The 20,993-nt window shown below is 40.0% G+C and overlaps 1 protein-coding gene across 23 annotated transcripts in view; it reads left to right on the plus strand.

Annotated features, from left to right (window-relative positions):
* The window catches only part of MAP4 (microtubule associated protein 4), a 204,113-nt gene that overhangs the window by 128,558 nt on the left and 54,562 nt on the right, over window positions 1-20,993 (plus strand). For 22 of the 23 annotated variants that reach the window (XM_038566588.1, XM_038566578.1, XM_038566583.1 and 19 more), the window contains exons 4-7: window positions 8,803-8,925; window positions 15,575-15,688; window positions 18,961-19,092; window positions 19,606-20,763. In XM_038566588.1, coding sequence (XP_038422516.1) covers window positions 8,803-8,925; window positions 15,575-15,688; window positions 18,961-19,092; window positions 19,606-20,763 — 1,527 coding nt within the window. The remainder of the gene's footprint in view (window positions 1-8,802; window positions 8,926-15,574; window positions 15,689-18,960; window positions 19,093-19,605; window positions 20,764-20,993) is intronic. The other variant, XM_038566582.1, reaches the window with a different exon arrangement.

Genomic DNA, 20,993 nt, shown 5'->3' on the forward strand with positions numbered 1-20,993 from the left:
AAAACAAAAACACCACAAGTGACCTCTGCACCAGGACCACCTGGAAAGGAATACAGCGGTTCCCCTTTGGAAGCAATACAGGCAGCTAAATCTTGGGGTCTGCTCTTTTTGGCCTTTGACATCCTGGCTATTCTCTAGCAGCCATCTGTGAAGAATTGCTGTCCTCCATAAGTTTTTTCCATTCAAATTGGCGTGCTCCTTATTTTCTCATTCTTAACCATGGCTTCAACTCATATTTGGCTCTGGTGAATGTTTTCCCCACTTACCAGCACTGTGCAAAAACAAGTATGTGGTCTATGTAAAATTGACTCTCTATGTCTGCTGAAATAGTGATGAATGCATATTTAAGTATTACAGAAAATTAAACCACATAACTAACGCAATCTGACTACTGTTAGCTCTGCAGAACTTTCTTGTATTGAAATGTTGTTTAAAATTGGCTATCTTGGGGATCCCCGAGTGGCTCAGCAGTTTAGCGCCTGCCTTTGACCCAGGGCATAATCCTGGAGTCCTGGGATCAAGCCCCACATCAGGCTCCCTGCATGGAGCTTGCTTCTCTCCCTGCCTGTGTCTCTGCCTCTCTCTCTCTCTCTCTGTGTGTGTCTCTCAGAATAAACAAAATCTTTAATAAAATAAAATAAAATTGGCTTTCTTGAGGTGCCTGGGTGGCTCCATTGCTTAAATGTCCAACTTTTGATTTTGGCTCAGGGTGTGATCTCACAGTTGTGAGATCAAGCCTTGCATGGGGCTCTGCACCAGGCATGGAACGTGCATAAGATTCTGTCTCTCTGAGTGGTACATTTGGTTAGATGTGAAAATCTTGGTTTCAGCTGGGGTCTTGATCTCAGGGTCATGAGACTTAAGACTTTCTGTCCCTCTCCCTCTGCCGCTCCCCTCCACACTCGTAAGCTCTCTTTACCTCTCTCTTTCTAGAATAAATCTTAAAAAAAAAAAATTCTCCCTCTCCCTCTGCTTCCACCCATCCCCCACTTGCACTCACGCTCTCAAAAATTAAAAAAATTGAAAATAAAGTTGGCTCTCCTAAAGCCAAAGGAGAGACAGAAAACAGAAAGCATACTGAACGAGAGACCCAAAAGGAGGAGGAGGTGCTTGGAGGAGACAGAGATGATTATTCAAACCTCTGGATGTGCTTAGGCATGAATTTACAGGACCACGTTACAGGGTGTTGACATCCCTGCTGGAAGTAGACTCCATATTTGAACTGTATTGCTAAGTTTTTCTCTTCTCTCTGGCTCCACATACCATAACAAGAGGTGTTTACTTTTGTACTTTTGTCATTTAATGAGGGTTGACCTAGGAATTAGCTATGTGTGGTCTATCTCTAGATCATCCATTGTAAACTGTCATTGATGAAAGACAATTATGATGATCGGCTTCCATCTTAAAAAGACAGTTGTGACAAACATTGCTTAAAGTTTGGAAAAAGTCTATCTTTTGAGGAATTGATGTTTCCTTTTCTTATAACTTGCAGCAGCAGTTTCTTAGTTGTGTGCATGTCAGTTTCTGTAACCTTCAGAGAGAAACCACTCCTGCTAGAGGCTCTGGTTAACAGATACAACCCAGGAGGGTTTGCCATTTATCATGTTAACTCTCCCTCCAGCAGATAAATTTCTTAGGGATTTGGTGTTTTACTTATGTAAGAAGAGTTAGTTACAAGATGATAATTTAAAAAAATTTTTTTTAAGATTTTATTTATTTAGTCATAGACACAGAGAGAGAGAGGCAGAGACACAGACAGAGGGAGAAGCAGGCTCCACACAGGGAGCCTGATGTGGGACTCCATCCCGGGTCTCCAGGATCACACCCCAGGCTGCAGGCGGCGCCAAACCGCTGCGCCACTGGGGCTGCACATAATTAAATGTCTTAATTAAAGTTAGAGCATATTATACACCTTCCAATCTTATAGGCATGGAAAGTAAATCCACAGATTTATTATGCTTAAGTAAAAAAGTTTATAGAAAAAAAATCTTCAGAAATCCAAGATCCTCTCAGGAGATGTTCCTGAAGGAGCATTTTAGAAAATACAAGTTGAGGATAAATAATTTTGTTTTCTTCTTCTTCTTCTCTTTTTCCCCCAAACCACTTCATGTAGGTGAAATCAGATTGAAATGATTCTATGAAACATGAAAATAAAGGGCAACCTTGAAGGGGAGCATTTGTACCTAGAGACAGCAGGATGAGTTGGAAGTCCTGTCACTTCCAATCCCACTTTGCCTTGAGGGTAGCAGTCAGTGTATTAGCCATAGAATTGTTTCTAAGTACCCTGTGGTAGAGCCTTCTCCTTCTCCCAGCTCTATCTTCCTTAGGTCTTTATCTGTTTTCTTTTTTTTTTTTTTAAAGATGTATTTATTTATTTATGATAGACAGAGAGAGAGAGAGAGGCAGAGACACAGGAGGAGGGAGAAGCAGGCATCATACAGAGAGCCTGACGCGGGACTCGATCCGGAGACTCCAGGATTGCGCCCTGGGCCAAAGGCAGGCACTAAACCGCTGAGCCACCCAGAGATCCCCTTTTATCTGTTTTCTAGAAGGAAGACACAGTAGGGAAACTTTAAACTTTGGTACTGTGGCTATTCAGCCTTTCAAAACTTCTTTCTCGGGCAGCCCTGGTGGCGCAGTGGTTTAGCGCCGCCTGCAGCCCAGGTGTGATCCTGGAGACCTGGGATCAAGTCCCACATCGGGCTCCTGCATGGAGCCTGCTTCTCCCTCTGCCTGTGCCTCTGCCCCTCTCTCTCTCTCTGTCTCTATGAATAAATAAATAAATAAAATCTTAAAAAAAAAAAAAAACAACCAAAAAAAAAAAAAAACCTCTTTCTCATTTACTTTTATGCCCTTCTCAACAAAAGTGCATGCCCCTAAAGAGGAAGTATATACTAAAGTCACCTTAATCCATTTTTAGAATATGTGATCACCCTCGGAGTTCCCTTGGGCCCATTTATGTTCAATTCCCATTCCTACCTGTAGTCTAGGCAGCCACTATTCTACTTCCTGTCAGTATAATTGTGTCTTTTCTAGAAAATTCATGTAAACAGAATTATATAATATATAGTCTCTTGTGTCTTGATTTTCTCACATATCGTGAGGCTTTTAAGGCTCATCCATATTGTAGTATTTATCAGTAGTTCATTCCCATTTATAGCTGCATAATATTCTATTATGTGTATGCACATATTTTGTTTATATGTTTGCCAGTTGATGAATACTAGGTTTCCAATTTTTAGCTGTAATGAATAATGCGTTAGTCATATTAGTTTTGTATAAATACGTGTTTTCATTTCTCTTAGGTTGATACTTGGGATTGAGATTGCTAGGTCAGAAATGTTAACATTTTAAGAAACTGTCAAAGTCTAGAATTAAACTCTTACATCTTTCAACAAAGGTGCCCCAAGATAAATCTGTGGAGGAAGAATACAGTAGTATCCCCTATCCGCGATTTTGCTTTCTGTCATTTCAGTTACTTGTGGTTACCTGTGGTTTGGAAGCAGATAGTCCTCCTCCTCCTGACATATCAGAAGGTCATTAGTAGCCTAACATTACGTCACAATACCTACCTCGTTCACCTCACTTCATCTAATCATGTAGGCATTTTATCATCTCACATCATCACTAGAAGGGTGAATATAATACAGTAAGATATTTTGATAGACCACATTCACATAACTTTTATTTACTTATAGTATATTGTTATAATTGTTCTATAACTAGTTATTGTTGTTAATCTCTTGCTGTGCCTAATTTATAAATTAAACTTTATTATAGGTACATATAAATAGGGGAAAAACAGCATATATAGGGTTCAGTACTATTTGTAGTTTCACATGTCCAGCGGCAGGGATGGGGAGTAATCTTGCAGGGTATTTCCTACCAGTAAGAGGACTACAATAGGGATCCCTGGGTGGCGCAGTGGTTTGGCACCTGCCTTTGGCCCAGGGCGCGATCCTGGAGACCCAGGATCAAATCCCACATCGGGCTCCCAGTGCATGGAGCCTGCTTCTCCCTCTGCCTGTGTCTCTGCCTCTCTCTCTCTGTGTGTGTGACTATCATAAATAAATTAAAAAAAAATTAAAAAAAAAAAAGGACTACAATAGTCTTTTCAACAAATGGGGCTGGGAAAACTGGATATCTCTATGCAAAAGCATGAAGTTGGGACCCCTACTTAATACCGCATAAAAAAATAATATGGATCATAGAACTAAATATAAGGGGTACAGCAGACCTCCTAGAAGAAAACAGGCATAGATCAGTTATGACCTTGGATTAGCCAGTGGTTTCTTAGAACTCCAGACATAGTGGCAAAAGAAAATCAGATAAATTAGACTTTATTGGAGTGCCTGGCTGGCTCACTTAGAGGAACATTTGACTTTTGATATTAGAGTTGTAAGTTTGAGCCCCATGTTGTGTGCAGAGATGACTTTATTTTATTTTATTTTTTTGTTTTTTGTTTTTTTGCAGAGATGACTTTTTAAAAAATTGCACTTTATCAAAATTAAAAATTATTTGTGCCCCAAGGACATCAAGAAAATGAATCTTGGATGAATATAGAGGGTATAATGCTAAATCCAATAAATCAGTCAGAGAAAGACAACTATGATATGATTTCACTTACATGTGGAATTTAGGAAACAAAACAAATGAACAAAGATAAAAAGAAATACATCCTTGGGCAGCCCCGGTGGCGCAGTGGTTTAGCGCCGCCTTCGGCCCAGGGCATGATCCTGGAGACCCAGGATCGAGTCCTACGTTGGGCTCCCTGCATGGAGCCCGCTTCTCCCTCTGCCTGTGTCTCTACCTGTCTCTCTCTCTCTCTGAATGAATGAATAAATAAATCTTAAAAATAAATAAATCCTTAAAGAAGAGAACAAACTGATGTTTGCTAGAGGAAAGGTGGGTTGAGGGGAGGGGTGAAATAGGTGAAGGCAATTAAGAGTACACTTACTGGGATCCCTGGGTGGCGCAGCGGTTTGGCGCCTGCCTTTGGCCCAGGTCGCGATCCTGGAGACCCGGGATCGAATCCCACATCGGGCTCCCGGTGCATGGAGCCTGCTTCTCCCTCTGACTGTGTCTCTGCCTCTCTCTCTCTCTCTCTCTCTGACTATCATAAATAAATAAAAATTTAAAAAAAATTAAAAAAAAAAAGAAGTAGAAAGAATTTGTAAACTGTATTCTGTATCTAATTGTTAGAGGCAATATTGAAAAAAAAAAAAAAAGAGTACACTTACTATGATGAGCACTGAGTAATGTATGGAACTGTTGAATCCTTATACCCCTGAAACTAATAACTGTATGTTAACTATGCTTGAAATAAAAAAAGAAAGTGAGGTGCGCCTATGTGGCTCAGTTGGTTGAGCATCTGCCTCTGGCTCAGGTCATGATCTCGTGGTTCTGGGATCGAGTCCCACATCGAGCTCCCTGCTCAGCAGGGAGCCTGCTTCTCTCTCTGCCTCTATCCTTGGTTCATGCTCAATCTCTCTCTCAAATAAAAAACTAAAATATTACTAAAAAAAAAAGAATGGGGATCCCTGGGTGGCGCAGCGGTTTGGCGCCTGCCTTTGGCCCAGGTCGCGATCCTGGAGACCCAGGATCGAATCCCACGTCGGGCTCCCGGTGCATGGAGCCTGCTTCTCCTTCTGCGTGTGTCTCTGCCTCTCTCTCTCTCTCTCTCTCTCTCTGACTATCATAAATAAATAAAAATTTTAAAAAAAGAATGAATCTTACATCTCAATAATAACAGAAATTAGCTCAATTAAAATATAGTTAAATGAATTCAATAGATATATATTTTTTAGATTTATTATTTATTTTAAAGATTTTATTTATTTATTCATGAGAGGCACAGAGAGAGAGAGAGGCAGAGATGTAGGCAGAGGAAGAAGCAGGCTCCATGGAGGGAGCCTGATGTATGGGACTCAGTCCTGGAATCACAGGATCATGCCCTGAGCCAAAAGCAGGCGCTCAACCGCTGAGCCACCCAGGCGTCCCTGTTTGTTTATTTTAGAGAGAGAGAGAGAGAGAGAGAGAGAGAGAGCATGAACAAGAAAGGCAGAGGGAGAGGGAGAGGATCCCAAGCAGACTCCATGCTAATGAGGAGCCTACCACAGGGTTGGATCTTATGACCCTGAGATCACAACCTAAGCCATACCAAAAGTTGGATGCTTAACTAAACTGTACTACCCGCGTGCCCCTTAAATAGACATTTCTTTTTTAAAAAATGCAAATGACTGATAAGCAATGAAAATATGCATAAAATCACTAGTCATTAGGGAAATGCAAATCAGAACCACAGTGGGATACACTTCACACCCACATCTGGTATAGCTAAAATAAAAAAGATCAACAGTGTTGGCGAAGATGTGGAGAAGTTGAAACGCTCATACATTGTTGGTTGAGATTATAAAATGGTGCAAGCGCTTTGCAAAAACAGTCTGGCAGTTTCTCAAAATGTTAAACATAAGAGTTGATGTATGACCTAGAAATTCTGCTAGGCATATACTCAGTAGAATTAGAAACATATGACCACACAGAAACTTATATATAGAGGATTTTGGAGTAATAAAGATATTCTGAAGTTAGTGGTGGTAGTTGTATAACTCCGTGAACATACTGAAACCCACGGGATTCTACACTTTAAAAGGATAATTTATATCTCAAGCTGTTCATAAAAAAAAAGAAAAGAAAGCCATCAAACTAATTTCTAAAGTAGTGCCATTTAACTTTCCCTCCAGGAATGAAAGAAGTTTCCTTTTTCTCTTTGTCCTCACTAACTCCTGGTATTGTCAGTCTTTTTGATTTAGTGGTTCGGTAGTGTAATAGCATCTGATAGTGATTTCAGTTTGCATTTCCTTAACGACTAATGATGATGAGCTGCTTTTCATGTGCATATTACCCACTTGTGTATTTTCTTTGATGACAATGGCTATTGAAAATTTTTGCTCGTTTAAAATTGAGTTGCTTGTCTTACAGTTGTGTTGTAAGAGATTTTTTCCAAGTCTTAATTTTTTATTATTAGCCTGAACAGACAATAACATTTTATTTATTTGTTTGTTTGTTTGTTTGTTTGAAGATTTTATTTATTTATTCATGACAGACACAGAGAAAGAGAGAGAGGCAGAGGCACAGGCAGAGGCAGAAGCAGGCTCCATGCAGGGAGCCTGATGTGGGACTCGATCCCAGATCTCCAGGATCACACCCCAGGCCGAAGATGGCGCCAAACCGCTGGGCCATCAGGGCTGCCCGAGGATAACATTTTAATAAATATGATCAGAACAAACAAAATCTGAGGGAAATAAAATAAGAACTTTACATATTGTTCTTTGCAAGTATAAACAAGACTGCATAAAAAGACTGAAGTGGCTATTTTCCCCATATTAAATGCTTAAACACAGTTTTGAATACACAGTATGTTCCAGTATCTATCTAGTTGCTTATAAATATTGTTTTTAATGTGATTAATGAATTTGTTTCCTATAAAATTGATCTAAGGTAGATTATAATTATGCTCTAAGGGATTTTGATCTCTTCTCTATATAAGTCCTTTATTAGATTTATCATTTGCAAATATTTTCTCAGTCTCTGGCTTCTCTTTTCATTCTCTTAATAGTATTTTTGAAAAGCAAAAGCTTTGGATCCCCGGGTGGCTCAGCGGTTGAGCGCCTGCCTTCGGCCCAGGGCGTGATCCTGGAGTCCTGGGATCAAGTCCCACATGGGGCTCCCTGCAATGGAGCCTGCTTTTCCCTCTGCCTGTGTCTCTGCCTCTCTCTTTGTGTCTCTCATGAATAAATAAATAAAATCTTTTTAAAAAGAAAAGAAAAAGTTTTACATTTCAATGGTGTCCAGTTCATCAGTATTTTTCCTTTATGGATCTTGCTTTTGATGACATGTCTAAGAAATCTCTGCCTAATTCAGGGTCACAGAGATAGTTTTCTCCTGTTTTCTTCTACAAATTCCTTTAGTTTCACCTGTTTACATTTAGGTTTTGAATCTATCTGGAGTTAGATTTTGCGTATGGTGTAAGGTAAGTGACCAGTTGTTTCTGTGTCATTGGTTAGAAGAAAATGATCCTTTCCCCTTGGGACTTCTGTTAAAAACCAGTTGTCCACAACTTATGTAGTTTTCTTTCTGAACTCTATTCTGCTCCATTTATCTAATGTGTGGGCCATACCACACTCACTTGGTTATTTTACATTTGTAATAACTTTTAAAATCAGATAATGTCCTCCAGTGTGCTGTTCTTCAAAATTGTTTTGGCTATTCTGTGGTTTTTCGCATTTCCTTATAAATTATGGAATGAGTTTGTTGACACCTTCAAAAAATTCTGAAATTTTTAATTGTAATTGCCTTGAATCTATTGGTCAGTTTGAGAATCGCCATCTTAACAATACTGAGTCTTCTATTAATGAACATAGCATAGTATTTCTCTCCATTTATTTAGATCTGACATTTTTTTGAGTTTTGGTGACTTGAAATGATTGTTGCTGACAGTTGTCAAATTTTATACTGTTCTTTTGTAGATAAAAATCATTAACCTATTCAGATATCATAACCAGAAGATATTTTGCAGTATTTTTAACCTAATAACAACCTATACTTCCAGTATTTTTTTTTTACTTACAGTATTTTTATTATATTTTTCTATCGTAAAATTTTTAAAAAGATTTCTTGAAAGGCGCTAGGTAGGTATGATTTTGTCATAATTATACTAATTGTGATACTTGTAGAAACTCAACTCTAATGGAGAAGACAAAAGTACCTTTTAACTTTTTTTTCCGTGTTTTGTATTTAAAGGCTCGCCAACTCAATTCCTTGAAGAGAAAATGCCCTACGAGGGATATCAGAACATCCAGAGCTGGCCAGAAAATACAAACTTTTGCTTTGAGCCAGAACAGTTGGTGAATCCTACCCAGACTGGTAAGTACAGACTTGCCTGTGACTGCTCAGTGTAAGCAATGACATAAACATGAAATATTTGCAGCCACCATGTAGATAAACTTTTTAGCTTAAATATAGCTTGTAAAGCACAACCAAGGTGTAATCATTTACTCTGAACATTTAGTTGACCCTTTCTCTTCTCAATCCCTTCTTCTGAGGCCCATGCCCCTCTAAATCTCTCCCTTTCAAGGACTGTTTTTGTAATTTAACTGAAACTGATATTCATTGAAGACTAAATTGTCAGTAGTACCTTAGATTCTTAATTCTTCCAAAAGGAATTTTTACAGTAATTATAGCACCATTTGTTGAATGTCTGTTTCGTGTGCCAGGCACAGTGCTAGCACCTTCCTATACATATTTTCTGTGTTTCTAACCTAAGTCTGCAAGTATTTATCATCCTCATTTGACAGAAGGAACTAAGACTCATACCCAATTTCTATAAAATCAAACTAATCTATAGAGACCAAAAGCATAGTTTTTGGTAGTTGCCTAGAGCTAGAAATGGTGGCAGGAATGGATTGTAGAAGGACCTCAAAGTGGTAGCATCAATGGCCCCATGCCAGGTTGAGAGCTCAGTTTTTTTTGTTTGTATTTTGTATTTATATATGGCTTCCTTTCTGCCATCTAACTTATAAGGTGCTTATAGCTGATTCCAAATGAACTAGTACTTGATGTTCTATACCATTTTCTAATTATTGACTGTCTTAGATATATGATAATTTTTAAAAACTGCTTTATTGAGTCGTAATTCGTATAACATACAATTCACCTATTCAAAGTGTACAATTCAGTGGATTTTTAGTGTATTCACATATATATAAAGCTATCACCAGAATCAGCTTTACAATATTTTTATTACCTTAAAAACAAACTCTGTATTCTTTAGATATCACTCCCTGTCTCTTTATCCAACCCAGCACTAAGCAACCACTAATCGACTCTCTCTCTAAATTTATCTGTTCTGCACATTTTATAAGATGGAATCGTATGTGCTCTTTTGTGACTGGCTTTTTCACTTAGCAAGCTTTCAAGAATTGTGCATTTTGTGCCATGGGTCAGTGCTTCATTCTTTCAGAGGGACCTATTGCATAGATATACCACATTTTGTTTATCTTTTCATCAGTTGATAAATGTGTAGGTTGTTTGCGGGGTTTTTTTGTTTTTGTTTTGTTTTACTGTTGTTAGTACTGCTGTTTTAATCATTCATGTACAGGTTTTTGTGCAAACACACATTTTCATTTACCTTGGGTTTGTTTATACCTGGGTTGGTATTGCTGATTATTTGGTAACTATTTAATCATTTGATGAATTGCCCAACTATTTTCCAAAGCATCCATTTTATATTCTTACCAATAGTGGGTTAGGTTTATAATTCCTCCACATCTTTAAAAATGCTTGTTTTACCTTTTGAAAAATTATATTTAGCCTAGTTGCTATTGAAATGGTATCCTGTTGTGATTTTTATTTGCATTTTCCTCTTAGCTAATGATCATCTTTTTATCTTTTCATGTGTTTACTGGCTATTTGTATATCTTCATTAGAGAAATGTGTATTCAGATACCATGTCCTATTTTTTTTTTAAGATTTTATTTATTCATGACACAGAAAGAGAGAGAGGCAGGGAAACAGGCAGAAGGAAAGAAACAGGCTCACTGAAGGAACCCAATCAGGACTTGAACCCAGGACCCCGGGATCATGACCTGAGCCAAAGGCAGGCACTCAACCACTGAGCCACCCAGACGTTCCCTTTGCCTTTGTCCCATTTTCTTTTTTTAAGATTTTATTTATTTATTCATGACAGATACAGAGAGAGAGGCAGAAGCACAGGCAGAGGGAGAAGCAGGTTCCATGCAGGGTGCCTGATGTGGGACTCAATCCCAGGTCTCCAGAATCACACCCTGGGCCGAAGGTGGCGCTAAACCGCTGGTCCACCGGGGCTGCCCCCCTTTTTACCATTTTTAATTGGTGTGTCTTTGTTGTTGTTGTTGTCTTATAAGAGTTCTTTATATACTAGACCCTTATTAGATTTATGATTTGCAAATATTTTTTCCCATGTTATGGGGGTTGTCTTCTAATTTTCTTTTCTTAATTTTCTTGATAGTGCCCTTTGATGCATAGAAGTGTTTTATTTTGATGAGGCCCAATTACCTAGTTTTTATTTTGCCGTTCATGCTTTTGTGTCATAGCTAAAAATTCATTGCCAAATCTGAGGTCATGAACATCTATCCTTATGTTTTGTTCTAAAAATTTATAATTTTATCTCTTGTATTAAGGTCTTTGATCCATTGTAAGTTGATTTTTGTATATGGTGAGAGGTAGAGAAATCCAGATTCATTATTTTGCATGTGGATATCCAGTTGTCCCAGCTCCATTTTTTGAAAATATCATTCTTTCCCCATTTCCTAGTCTTGGCATTCTTGCTGAAATCTGTTCACCATAGACCTATAGTTTTATCAACTCTTAGTTCTATTGCACTGATGTGTATGTCTGTCCTTATACCAGTACTATTCTATCATGATTACTGTAGCTTTGTGTAAGTGTTGCAGTGGAGAAGTGTGAATCTTCCTACTTTTTAAAAAAAATATTTTATTAATTTATCATGAGAGACACAGAGAGAGAGGCAGAGACACAGGCAGAGGGAGAAGCAGGCTCCATGCAGGGAGCCCGTTATGGGACTTGATCCCGGGACTCCAGGATCACACCCCTGAGCTGAAGGCAGGGGCCAAACCATTGAGCAATCCAGGGATTTTTTTTTTTTTTTTTTTTTTTTTTAATGATTGTTTTGGCTGTTCTGGGTCCTTTGCAATTCCACATGAATTTTATAATCAGCTTGTCAATTTTTTTTAAAGATTTATTTTATTTGAGAGAGAATGTGTGAGAGAGCACACGAGGGGAGGGGTGCAGAGGGAGAGAGAGAAGCAGACTTCTCACTGAGCAGGGAGCCCAATGTGGGGCTCCATCCCAGGATCCCGGGATCATGACCTGAGTAAAGGCAGATGCTTAACTAACTGAGCCACCCAGGTGCCTAGGTTGTCAGTTTCTGTAAAGAAATCAGCTGGGATTCTGCTGGGAATTGCATTGAATCTATAGATCAAATTGAGGAGTTTTGCCATCTTAACAATATTAAGTCTTTCAGTTCATAAACATAGAATGTTTTACATTTATGTATACCTTATTTCAACAATATTTTTGAAGTTTTCAGAGTATAAATTTTATACTCTGTTTTGTAAAACTTATTCCTAATATTTTGGTTTTTTGATGCTATGAATGGAATGGTTTTCTTTTTTTGGAATAGTTTTCTTAATTTCATTTTTAGATTGTTCATTGGAAGGTAATAGGTATACAATTGACTTTTGTATATTGATCTTGTATCTTCCAACCTTGCTGAACTCATTAGTTTTAGTAGTTTTTTAGTGGATTCCTCATGATTTGACCAAAAAGATAGAATGCCATTAGAGATGGGAAGATTGTATGAATGGTCATTTGGGAAGCATGTTACATTTTGACTTTATTTTATATATTAAAAATTGGTAATCTAGGGGTGCCTGGGTGGCTCAGTTGGTTAAGCATATACCTTCAGCTCAGTTCATGTTCTTGGGGTCCTGGGATTGAGCCCCGCGTCCTACTTAGCCTACTTATCCCTCTGCTGCTCCCCCCTGCTTGTGCTCTCTCACTCACTCTCTCTCTGTCAAATAAAATAAATTAATAAAATCTTAAAAAAAAAAAAGGATTGGCAATTTTAGGAAAGCCAAGAGGGGCACCAGGGTGGCTCAGTGGTTGAGCATCTGCCTTTGGCTCAGGTCATGGTCCCAGGGTTCTGGGATCAAGTCCCCGCATTGGGCTCTCCTCAGGGAGTCTGCTTCTCACTCTGCATATGTCTCTGCCTCTCTCATGAATACATAAATAAAATCTTTTAAAAAAGAAAGTTAAGATATAAGGGGTGAGTTCTAGATGTCTCGAGGTACAAATTTGAGTATTACTAAGTTACAGGATTTTAAACTGTAGGATTAAATGAGATCACTATGAGGGAGTGAATATAGATGGAGAAAAGGTCTTCTCCCTGTAACCACTCATTTCTTTAGTTTTCAGCTTAAGTATTTATCAGGTGAAGATCTTCTTGAACGAAAATATTGCTCTGCTAAATGTTCTCAGCCCTGACCTTCTGCATCTCCTCTGTTTTTTTTTTTTTTTTTTTTTAAGATTTTATTTATTTATTCATGATAGACGCAGATAGAGAGGCAGAGACACAGGCAGAGGGAGAAGCAGGCTCCATGCAAGGAGCCCGATGTGGAACTCAATCCCAGGACTCCAGGATCCCGCCCTGGGCCAAAGGCAGGTGCTAAACCGCTGAGCCACCCAGGGATCCCTTCCCTTTTTTTTTTTTTTTTTCTTTTTAAAGATTATATTTATTTATTCATGAGAGACACAGAGAGAGAGAGGCAGAGACATAGGCAGAGGGAGAAGCAGGCTCCATGCAGGGAGCCCGATGTGGGACTCGATCCTGGGGCTCCAGAATCATGCCTTGGGCCAAAGGCAGATGCTTAATCGCTGAGCCACCCAAGCGTCCCTCCTCTGGGTTTTTAGAGCACACAGGCTCTGCCATATTAGAGGCACTCCGTAAAAAATAAGTAAATGACGGAACTTGGTTAGAAACCATTCATTTTTACATGCAAGTTAGCAAATCTTCCATCCTCATATGCACACCATACAATTACTCTCCTTGATGGTTTAGGCTTCCTGTTTTCCTTCAGTGGAAGTGCAAGAAGCAGAACAAGCAAGCAACCACCCCAAACCAAGTGATACTGGAGAGAATGAATGGTTATAATCTCTCTTCCCAGCTCCCCTGCTGTTCTGGCGAAGCAACATTGGGGTCTCCTCCATCCCCAACAGTTCTTAGTTTGCCTTCTGCTTGTTTATACTTACCAGTGCCATGGTCTCCCCTGATCTTGACAACCCTAACTAGAAGAGGGTGGTACAGCTTGCCTCTGACAAATGAAGCCCCTGAAGGGAATGAGTCACTAGGATCCACCAAGGAACTAGTTAGAAATCAGATTCTTAGGGCCTAGCAATCAGTGTTTCTTTAAGGCTGCAGGGTAATTCAGATGTGTGCAAATTTTGAGAAGGCCTCCTTAGAAGCAGATTTTTTTTAAAGATACTACTTATTTATTAGAAAAAGTGAGCACAAGCAGGGAGAAGGGCAGAGGAAGAAGCAGACACCCCACTGAGCAGAGCACTCAATGCAGGGCTCCATCCTAGGGCCCTGGGATCATGGCCTGAACTGAAGGCAGATCCTTAACTGACTAAGCTACCTGCCCCAGAAGCTGAATTCTTTTTTTTTTTCTCTAATAAAGAATTTATTGTAGGATTGGCGTATTTTATATTAAGGGTATATTTTATACTAAGGGCAATGAGAAAAAGCATGCTATTATCCCCCTTTCTGGTACCTAGAATAAAACCATGCTGATCACAAACCTTTCCAGTGTAGAATATCAGAAAGATTAATTAATTAATTAATTTATTTATTTATGATAGTCACGGGGGGGGGGGGGGCAGAGACATAGGCAGAGGGAGAAGCAGGCTCCATGCACCGGGAGCCTGATGTGGGATTCGATCCCGGGTCTCCAGGATCGCGCCCTGGGCCAAAGGCAGGCGCCAAACCGCTGCGCCACCCAGGGATCCCAGAATATCAGAAAGATTAAATCACAAATCTTTTAGTACATTTCTCAAAGTTCTGTTGACCATCGCATTCTTAATATTTAATTTCTGCTTCAGGGCAGAAATGTCTTATGACCATTTCATGACTAAAGATCAAAAAGAAAGGAAGCCACTTTAAAGTAATTTGGAAACAGTATCCACAGTTTAAAGGCTGATTATCCTTTGCTTGCATTGGAATACATGCTGATCTGTCTGCTCAAGGAAGTAGATGTGCTAGTAGCAATGAACACACAGGACAATTTTTATTTAAATTCTAGTTGGTTAACATATAGTGTAATATTGGTTTCAGGGATAGAATTCAGTGAATCATCACTTACATATAACACTCAGAGCTCATCATAGCAAGCGTCCCTTAGCAAAATTTTTGCTTGGCCTGACTGGCTTTGTGACTGGCTTTGCTCTTTTCTCGTATAAGAAGGCAGTTTCCCTGATGTTTTGAGTGTCTTTACTTACGGCAACTTCTGATTCTAGAGTTTATTTCTCTTCTTAAGATGCCAGCTGTTCACCTTGTTTTATTCAGACAGTTCTTTAAAGGTAGTTTTCTTCATAAAGTCCACATGAGGTATTGTCTTTACTTGTCTGGCTGTCTTCCCCTCCCCCCATATAACCTAAAATGAATGTCTAAATATATATTGAAAGTTTAATTATATCTGTACTTTCAACTCTAAACATATTATAGAATTGAGTATTAGTTGTGCTTTTGGTTTTTTATTTGTTAGCTGATTCAGATAATCAAATCTTAGAGAATATGAGATTACATATTCTTTACCATGTTCAGTCACATATTATCTCAATTTATTTAACTTCTATTGATGACACAAATGTAGCCAATCAGTATTCATCATAATGTAAGAAATGCTAATCTTTTTAGCTATATTCACTGAATGAGTTTTAAATTCCTTCTTTATTCCAGATCCTTTTAAGATGCACCATGATGATGGCCTGGAGGATTTTCTCTTTCTCCCCAGTGGAACAACCAGTGCTGCAGCATTTACAGAACGAAATGATCCCCTGCAAGACAGTTATGGTATGATTTCTTCAACTAGATTGATTGGTTAACTCCAAACAATTAAGATGGACTTTTACCCATCACCTTTGAATTTAACCACTCATATTTTTTGGCTCTAGCTGTAACAAGGCTCTTTCTAGATTGGTCTCAGGAGAGAATTTAGTTGAGCTGCTCAGGGTCTGCTCACCTCCTCTCATTGGATCTTGAATACTATACGATAGGGCCAGATTCTTTTTTTTTTTTTTTTTTTAATTCAGACAGAGAGAGAGAGAGAGAGAGAGAGAGAGGCAGAGACACAGGCAGAGGGAGAAGCAGACTCCATGCAGGAAGCCTGACGTGGAACTCAATCCTGGGTCTCCAGGATCACACCCTGGGCTGCAGGCGGCGCTAAACCGCTGCGCCACTGGGGCTGGATAGGGCCAGATTCTATCTCCACATTATACCAGCTCATTACCTCAGGCAAGTTATGTCCTCTCTAAACTGTGATTTCTTTATCTGTGGGGCCAGCGCTTGTTCCTGCCTTAAAGATGTGGTGACAATTAAATAGAATTTTATAAGAGCACTTCTCATAACATCTGGTACTTAGTAAACATTAAACATGTCTTATTTCTCAATTAGTAGTATCCTTATTCCTGGTTTTGTATAACTTTTAACGTGAATGTGGCCAGGATACCATGAGGGAAGTGAAACTTTACTTCTTACCATCTTAGGTTTTTAGCTGGGACTCTTAACAAAAAGACAGATTAGCAGGAGACAGTTTGTTAACACATGCAGAATCCATCATACGGGAGAAAAGTAACGCAAAGTGGTAGCTTAGAATTTAAATTTATATAGCATCTTCAACAAAGAACAGTAAATGTGTAAAGAAGTGAAAGGAAAGGGTTACTTGGGTGGCTCAACTGGTTAGACATCTGCCTTCAGCTCAGGTCATGATCCTCGGGTCTTGGAGTCAAGCCTGGCTTTGGGCTTCTTGCTCAGTAGGGAGCTTACTTCTCCCTCTTCTCCTCCTACTTGTGTTCTCTTGCTATCAAATGAATAAATAAAATCTTAAAGAAAAAAAAAAAAAAAAGGGCAGCCCCAGGGGCTCAGCAGTTTAGCCCCGCCTTCGGCCCTGGGCATGATCCTGGAGATCCGGGATCAAGTCCCATGTCAGGCTCCCTGCATGGAGCCTGCTTCTCCCTCTGGCTGTGTCTCTGCCTCTCTCTCTCTCTCTGTGTGTGTCTCTCATGAATAGATAAATAAAATCTTTTAAAAAAGAAAAGAAATGACAAGACAAAGGAATGCAGTTTTTAGGCTTCCATGAGTGGCAAACTGTGGGTAAAAAATGCGTGAGAAAAAAAAAAATGCGTGAGAGGGATCCCTGGGTGGCGCAGCGGTTTAGCGCCTGCCTTTGGCCCGGGGCGCGATCCTGGAGACCCGGGATCGAATCCCACATCGGGCCCCCGGTGCATGGAGCCTGCTTCTCCCTCTGCCTATGTGTCTGCCTCTCTCTCTCTCGATGTGTGACTATCATAAATAAATAAAAATTAAAAAAAAAATGCGTGAGAGGGAACCAGTGGAGTAAAGTTTGTTTGCAGGTTCCTCTGGTGCTCTCTCTGGGCTGATAGTCTGTCTCCCAGAAGAAGAGAATTTATATCCTGCCCTTAGGCAGAAAGTGGGGAGCTTTTTCTAGGTTTATTGCTCCCTAATTGCTTTCAGTTCAAAATAATTTTTATGTCAAAGAGGCATATTTTGTAGTGACATTCTGGTTTCCTTCAGTACCTATTGCCAATAAGTCCCACTTCCAATAATGCTTATAATTTTGTATTTGTAAAGCTCATGCCTAATAATATGTTGTAATTATGCTTCTCTTTGAACTGAGGATCTAGGGGGAAAGATGTCATATAAGTTAATGTTGATGCTATCCATGTTGATGCTATCCATGTAGTCACCTGACGTTTTGATTGTGGCTTTGACTCCTGTATTTTTCAGCTTGCCAGCTAGCAAGTCATTTAGTCCCACTGACTTCTTTACAGCATCTTGTTCTCTTCCTTTATGCTCCCTCTGCCTTCCTCTGTAGAAGCCCCTATCCCTTCATATCTAGGCCACCTCAGGAGTCTCCTGACAGACTTCCTGCTCCCTTTTAAATTCATTCCAGACATACCTGTTGCGTTGGTCACTGGGTCCCTGTTCTATATTTATCATCTCATTTTTCATTAAGACCTTAAAAGACTGTTTTTTGCCCTTCAAGTCTAAATTTCTCTGGCTTTCCAGATCCTTCTTCCATTGTTCGCTCTAATCCTGTTTTCTCTCTGGTTTGCAAGATCTATTTGAATCCAACTGATTTGATAGTTGCAGAAACATTCTTGTCCTACTGGCATTTTCATACTTTTCTTTGCTCAGTGTCCTCCGTCCTTGAAATGGACTACTCTCTCCTCTCTTCCTGCTCTTGCTTCTCCTCTGAAGCCTCTGTAGCTGTTCTGATCCTCATGGTTGTTCTTAAACTCTTGGAGCACTTAGTCCATACTATACAGTATTTTTTTAAACTTTTTTTAAAATGACATTTCAAGATTATTATTTGAGAGAGAATGAGCAAGAATGAGCACAAGTCAGGAGGAGTGCAAGAAGGGAGAGGCAGAGGGAGAAGCAGGCTCCCCATCAAGCAGAGTCTGGTGCGGGGCTCAATTTCAGGACCCTGGGATCATGACCCAAGCCAAAGGCAGACACTCAAACTAACTAAGCCACCCAAGTGCCCCCTATACAGTATTTAATATATGTTTGTCTTGCCCCTCTAGCTAAATTGTAATACTCTTGATGGCAAGGACCATGTGATATTAAATCCCCTATTATGTCTGACAGAGGCTAGCATGATAATAATCCTTCTACATTTGTCTCTTTCTAAATAATTTACAAACATTTTCACAGAACTGTTGTGTAATGTTGCAGAGGAAGGCATTCATCTCATTTTACAGATGAGGAAATCAAGAGTCACAATTCCTTACTGTACATTGTGTTGTGCCAGTTATGATATTTTTGGTGCTAGAGCTTCATCTTTGGTACTTTGACTCCTTGCAATATGCTGTAGAAGGTTCCTAGTTAATGCTGACCAATGGCATGACAGCCAGGTAACAATTTACCAAAACCTGAAAAACATCAACAATTTTTACTTTAAAACTCTCTTGCTTTGTTTTTCATTAGTCCTTAGGTCTTTGTCATTATGGCAGTATACAAAGCTGATTTTCAAGTATCAAATGCCTTTTTTCCCTCATTACTGACCCAGTTTCAAAAATCTGTTTGTGTTTCAATATTAGGTCTGTTTCCCTGTGGCACATTTTCTCCTGCAGCTGTTGTTCCTCAGGGGTGGCCCATGGAAGCCCCAAACTCTCCACATTCAGAATCCTTCATTTCCCCAATGGCCACACCACAGCCTCTGCAGCCCACAGGTAGAAGCTCTCTTTATCACTTAATGGTTACAGTATCATAATTTAAATCACCAGACTTCATTTTTAGCAGTGTACAGCAGTATAGATAAACATTTTAGAACTATCACAAATGCTTTTATTCCTTTAATTACTGATTTCACAGCTGAAGGAATGAAGGTGTGGGTGAAATACAACACTTGGAGTTCGTGGGCACAGAAAATCTTTTTTTAATTCAGTGCAGATTTATGCCTTAGAGGTTTTTTCTAGATGTGCCACAGGTTCCCATTCTTAAAATAGCTGTGTGCCTGGGCTGCTGCTGTTTTTAAACCTGTGTTTTTTCTTTTCCTTCTCTACTATGTACTCTCTCGGTATCCTGTTCTTCTCAGTACCGGGACTATGAAAGAGTAGGGTATTATGTTTAGGGTATTATGGTCACAAAATCTAGATACTCCTGTGTTCTCAGAAAGTAAGTTTTGAATGCAGAGCTATGAGCACACAGTGATGAGTCCTAAATTTCCAACTTACTTCCCATAGAGCCAGCTGAAGAGGTAGAAATGACATCAGCAGAAGAGAGGGCACCAGCAGAAGCATTGGAAACCATGAGGGGCCTGGAGGCTGCTGACATGTCACCATTTAGAGAAACAGAGATGGCTCTAGCTGAGGACCTGGCACCAGCCACAGAAATAGAGGTGGCATTGGCTAAAGACATGGAAGTATCTCCCAAATCAGATGTGACACAGGCTAAGGACATAGAATCATCTATGGAGTCAGATATGGCCTTAGTCAAGGACATGGTACTGCCCAGAGAAACAGAAGAAGCTCCAGTTAAGGATGTCGTATTGTCCAGAGAAGAAGATGTATCATTAGCCAAGGATGTGGTACTACCCCCAGAAACAGAGGTGGCCCTAGCCAAGGATATATTATCATTCAAAGAAACAGAGAGAGCACCACCTATAAAAATGGATTTGTCCCCAGATGAGGGCACGGTACCATGCACAGACAGAGAGATGGCCCCAGCCAAGGGTGTGGTATCACTCTCAGAAATAGAAGTGGCATTGGCTAAAGATGTTATATCATCCACAGAAATACCTTCAGCCAAGGAAGTGGCTTTGTCCCCAGAAACAGAGGTGGCCCCAACTGGGGACATGGCACTGCCTCCCGAAACCAAGGTGATCTTGACTGAGGTTGTGCCACTGCCCCCAGAAACAAAGGTGGCTGCAGTCAAGGACATTGCTCTATATCCAGATATAGAAAAGACCCCAGTGAAGGACGTGGCTCCATCCCCAGAATCAGAGATGGTCCTGGGCAAGGATGTGTCTCCATCCCAAGAAACAGAGTTGGCCCTGGGCAAGGACATGGTTTCACCTCCAGAAACAGAGGTAGCCCTGGACAAGAATGTGGCAGTGCCACCAGAAACGGAAGTGACCCTGACCAAGGATGTGCCTCAGCCTCCAGAAACAGAGGTAGCCCTGACTAAGGATGTGGCTCTGCCCCCTGGGACAGAGGTGATCCTGGCCAACAATGTGAATCCCGCCAAGGATGTTGCACCACTCTCAGAAACAGAGGTGGCACCAGTTCCAGCTAAGGACATGGACACTCCATGGACACAGGAAGAAATAAGCAAGGCGTCCCAGTTAAAATCTCCCAAGGATGAGGGGCAGTCAGCTGCATCTACTTTTATCATTTCTCCAGGTACGGGTTTATGTTTACTCAGTATTTCTGTCTCCCATGGGGTAGTCTCCAGAAGGGTAAGGGACAAATGTTCTAGAGAATATAAAGACCGTTACACTGTATTTTGCTCTGTTTATACACATTCTAGACTTTCTCACCTCCGTCCTCTTCCCATTCCCAGCACCCTCCTCCTTTCTCTGCTAATTTGTTTTCCTTGTTGATAATTTAAGCAACAAAAGAAAATGTTCAGT

This window comes from Canis lupus, chromosome 20 (assembly GCF_011100685.1).
Source record: "Canis lupus familiaris isolate Mischka breed German Shepherd chromosome 20, alternate assembly UU_Cfam_GSD_1.0, whole genome shotgun sequence".
Lineage (NCBI taxonomy): Eukaryota > Metazoa > Chordata > Mammalia > Carnivora > Canidae > Canis > Canis lupus.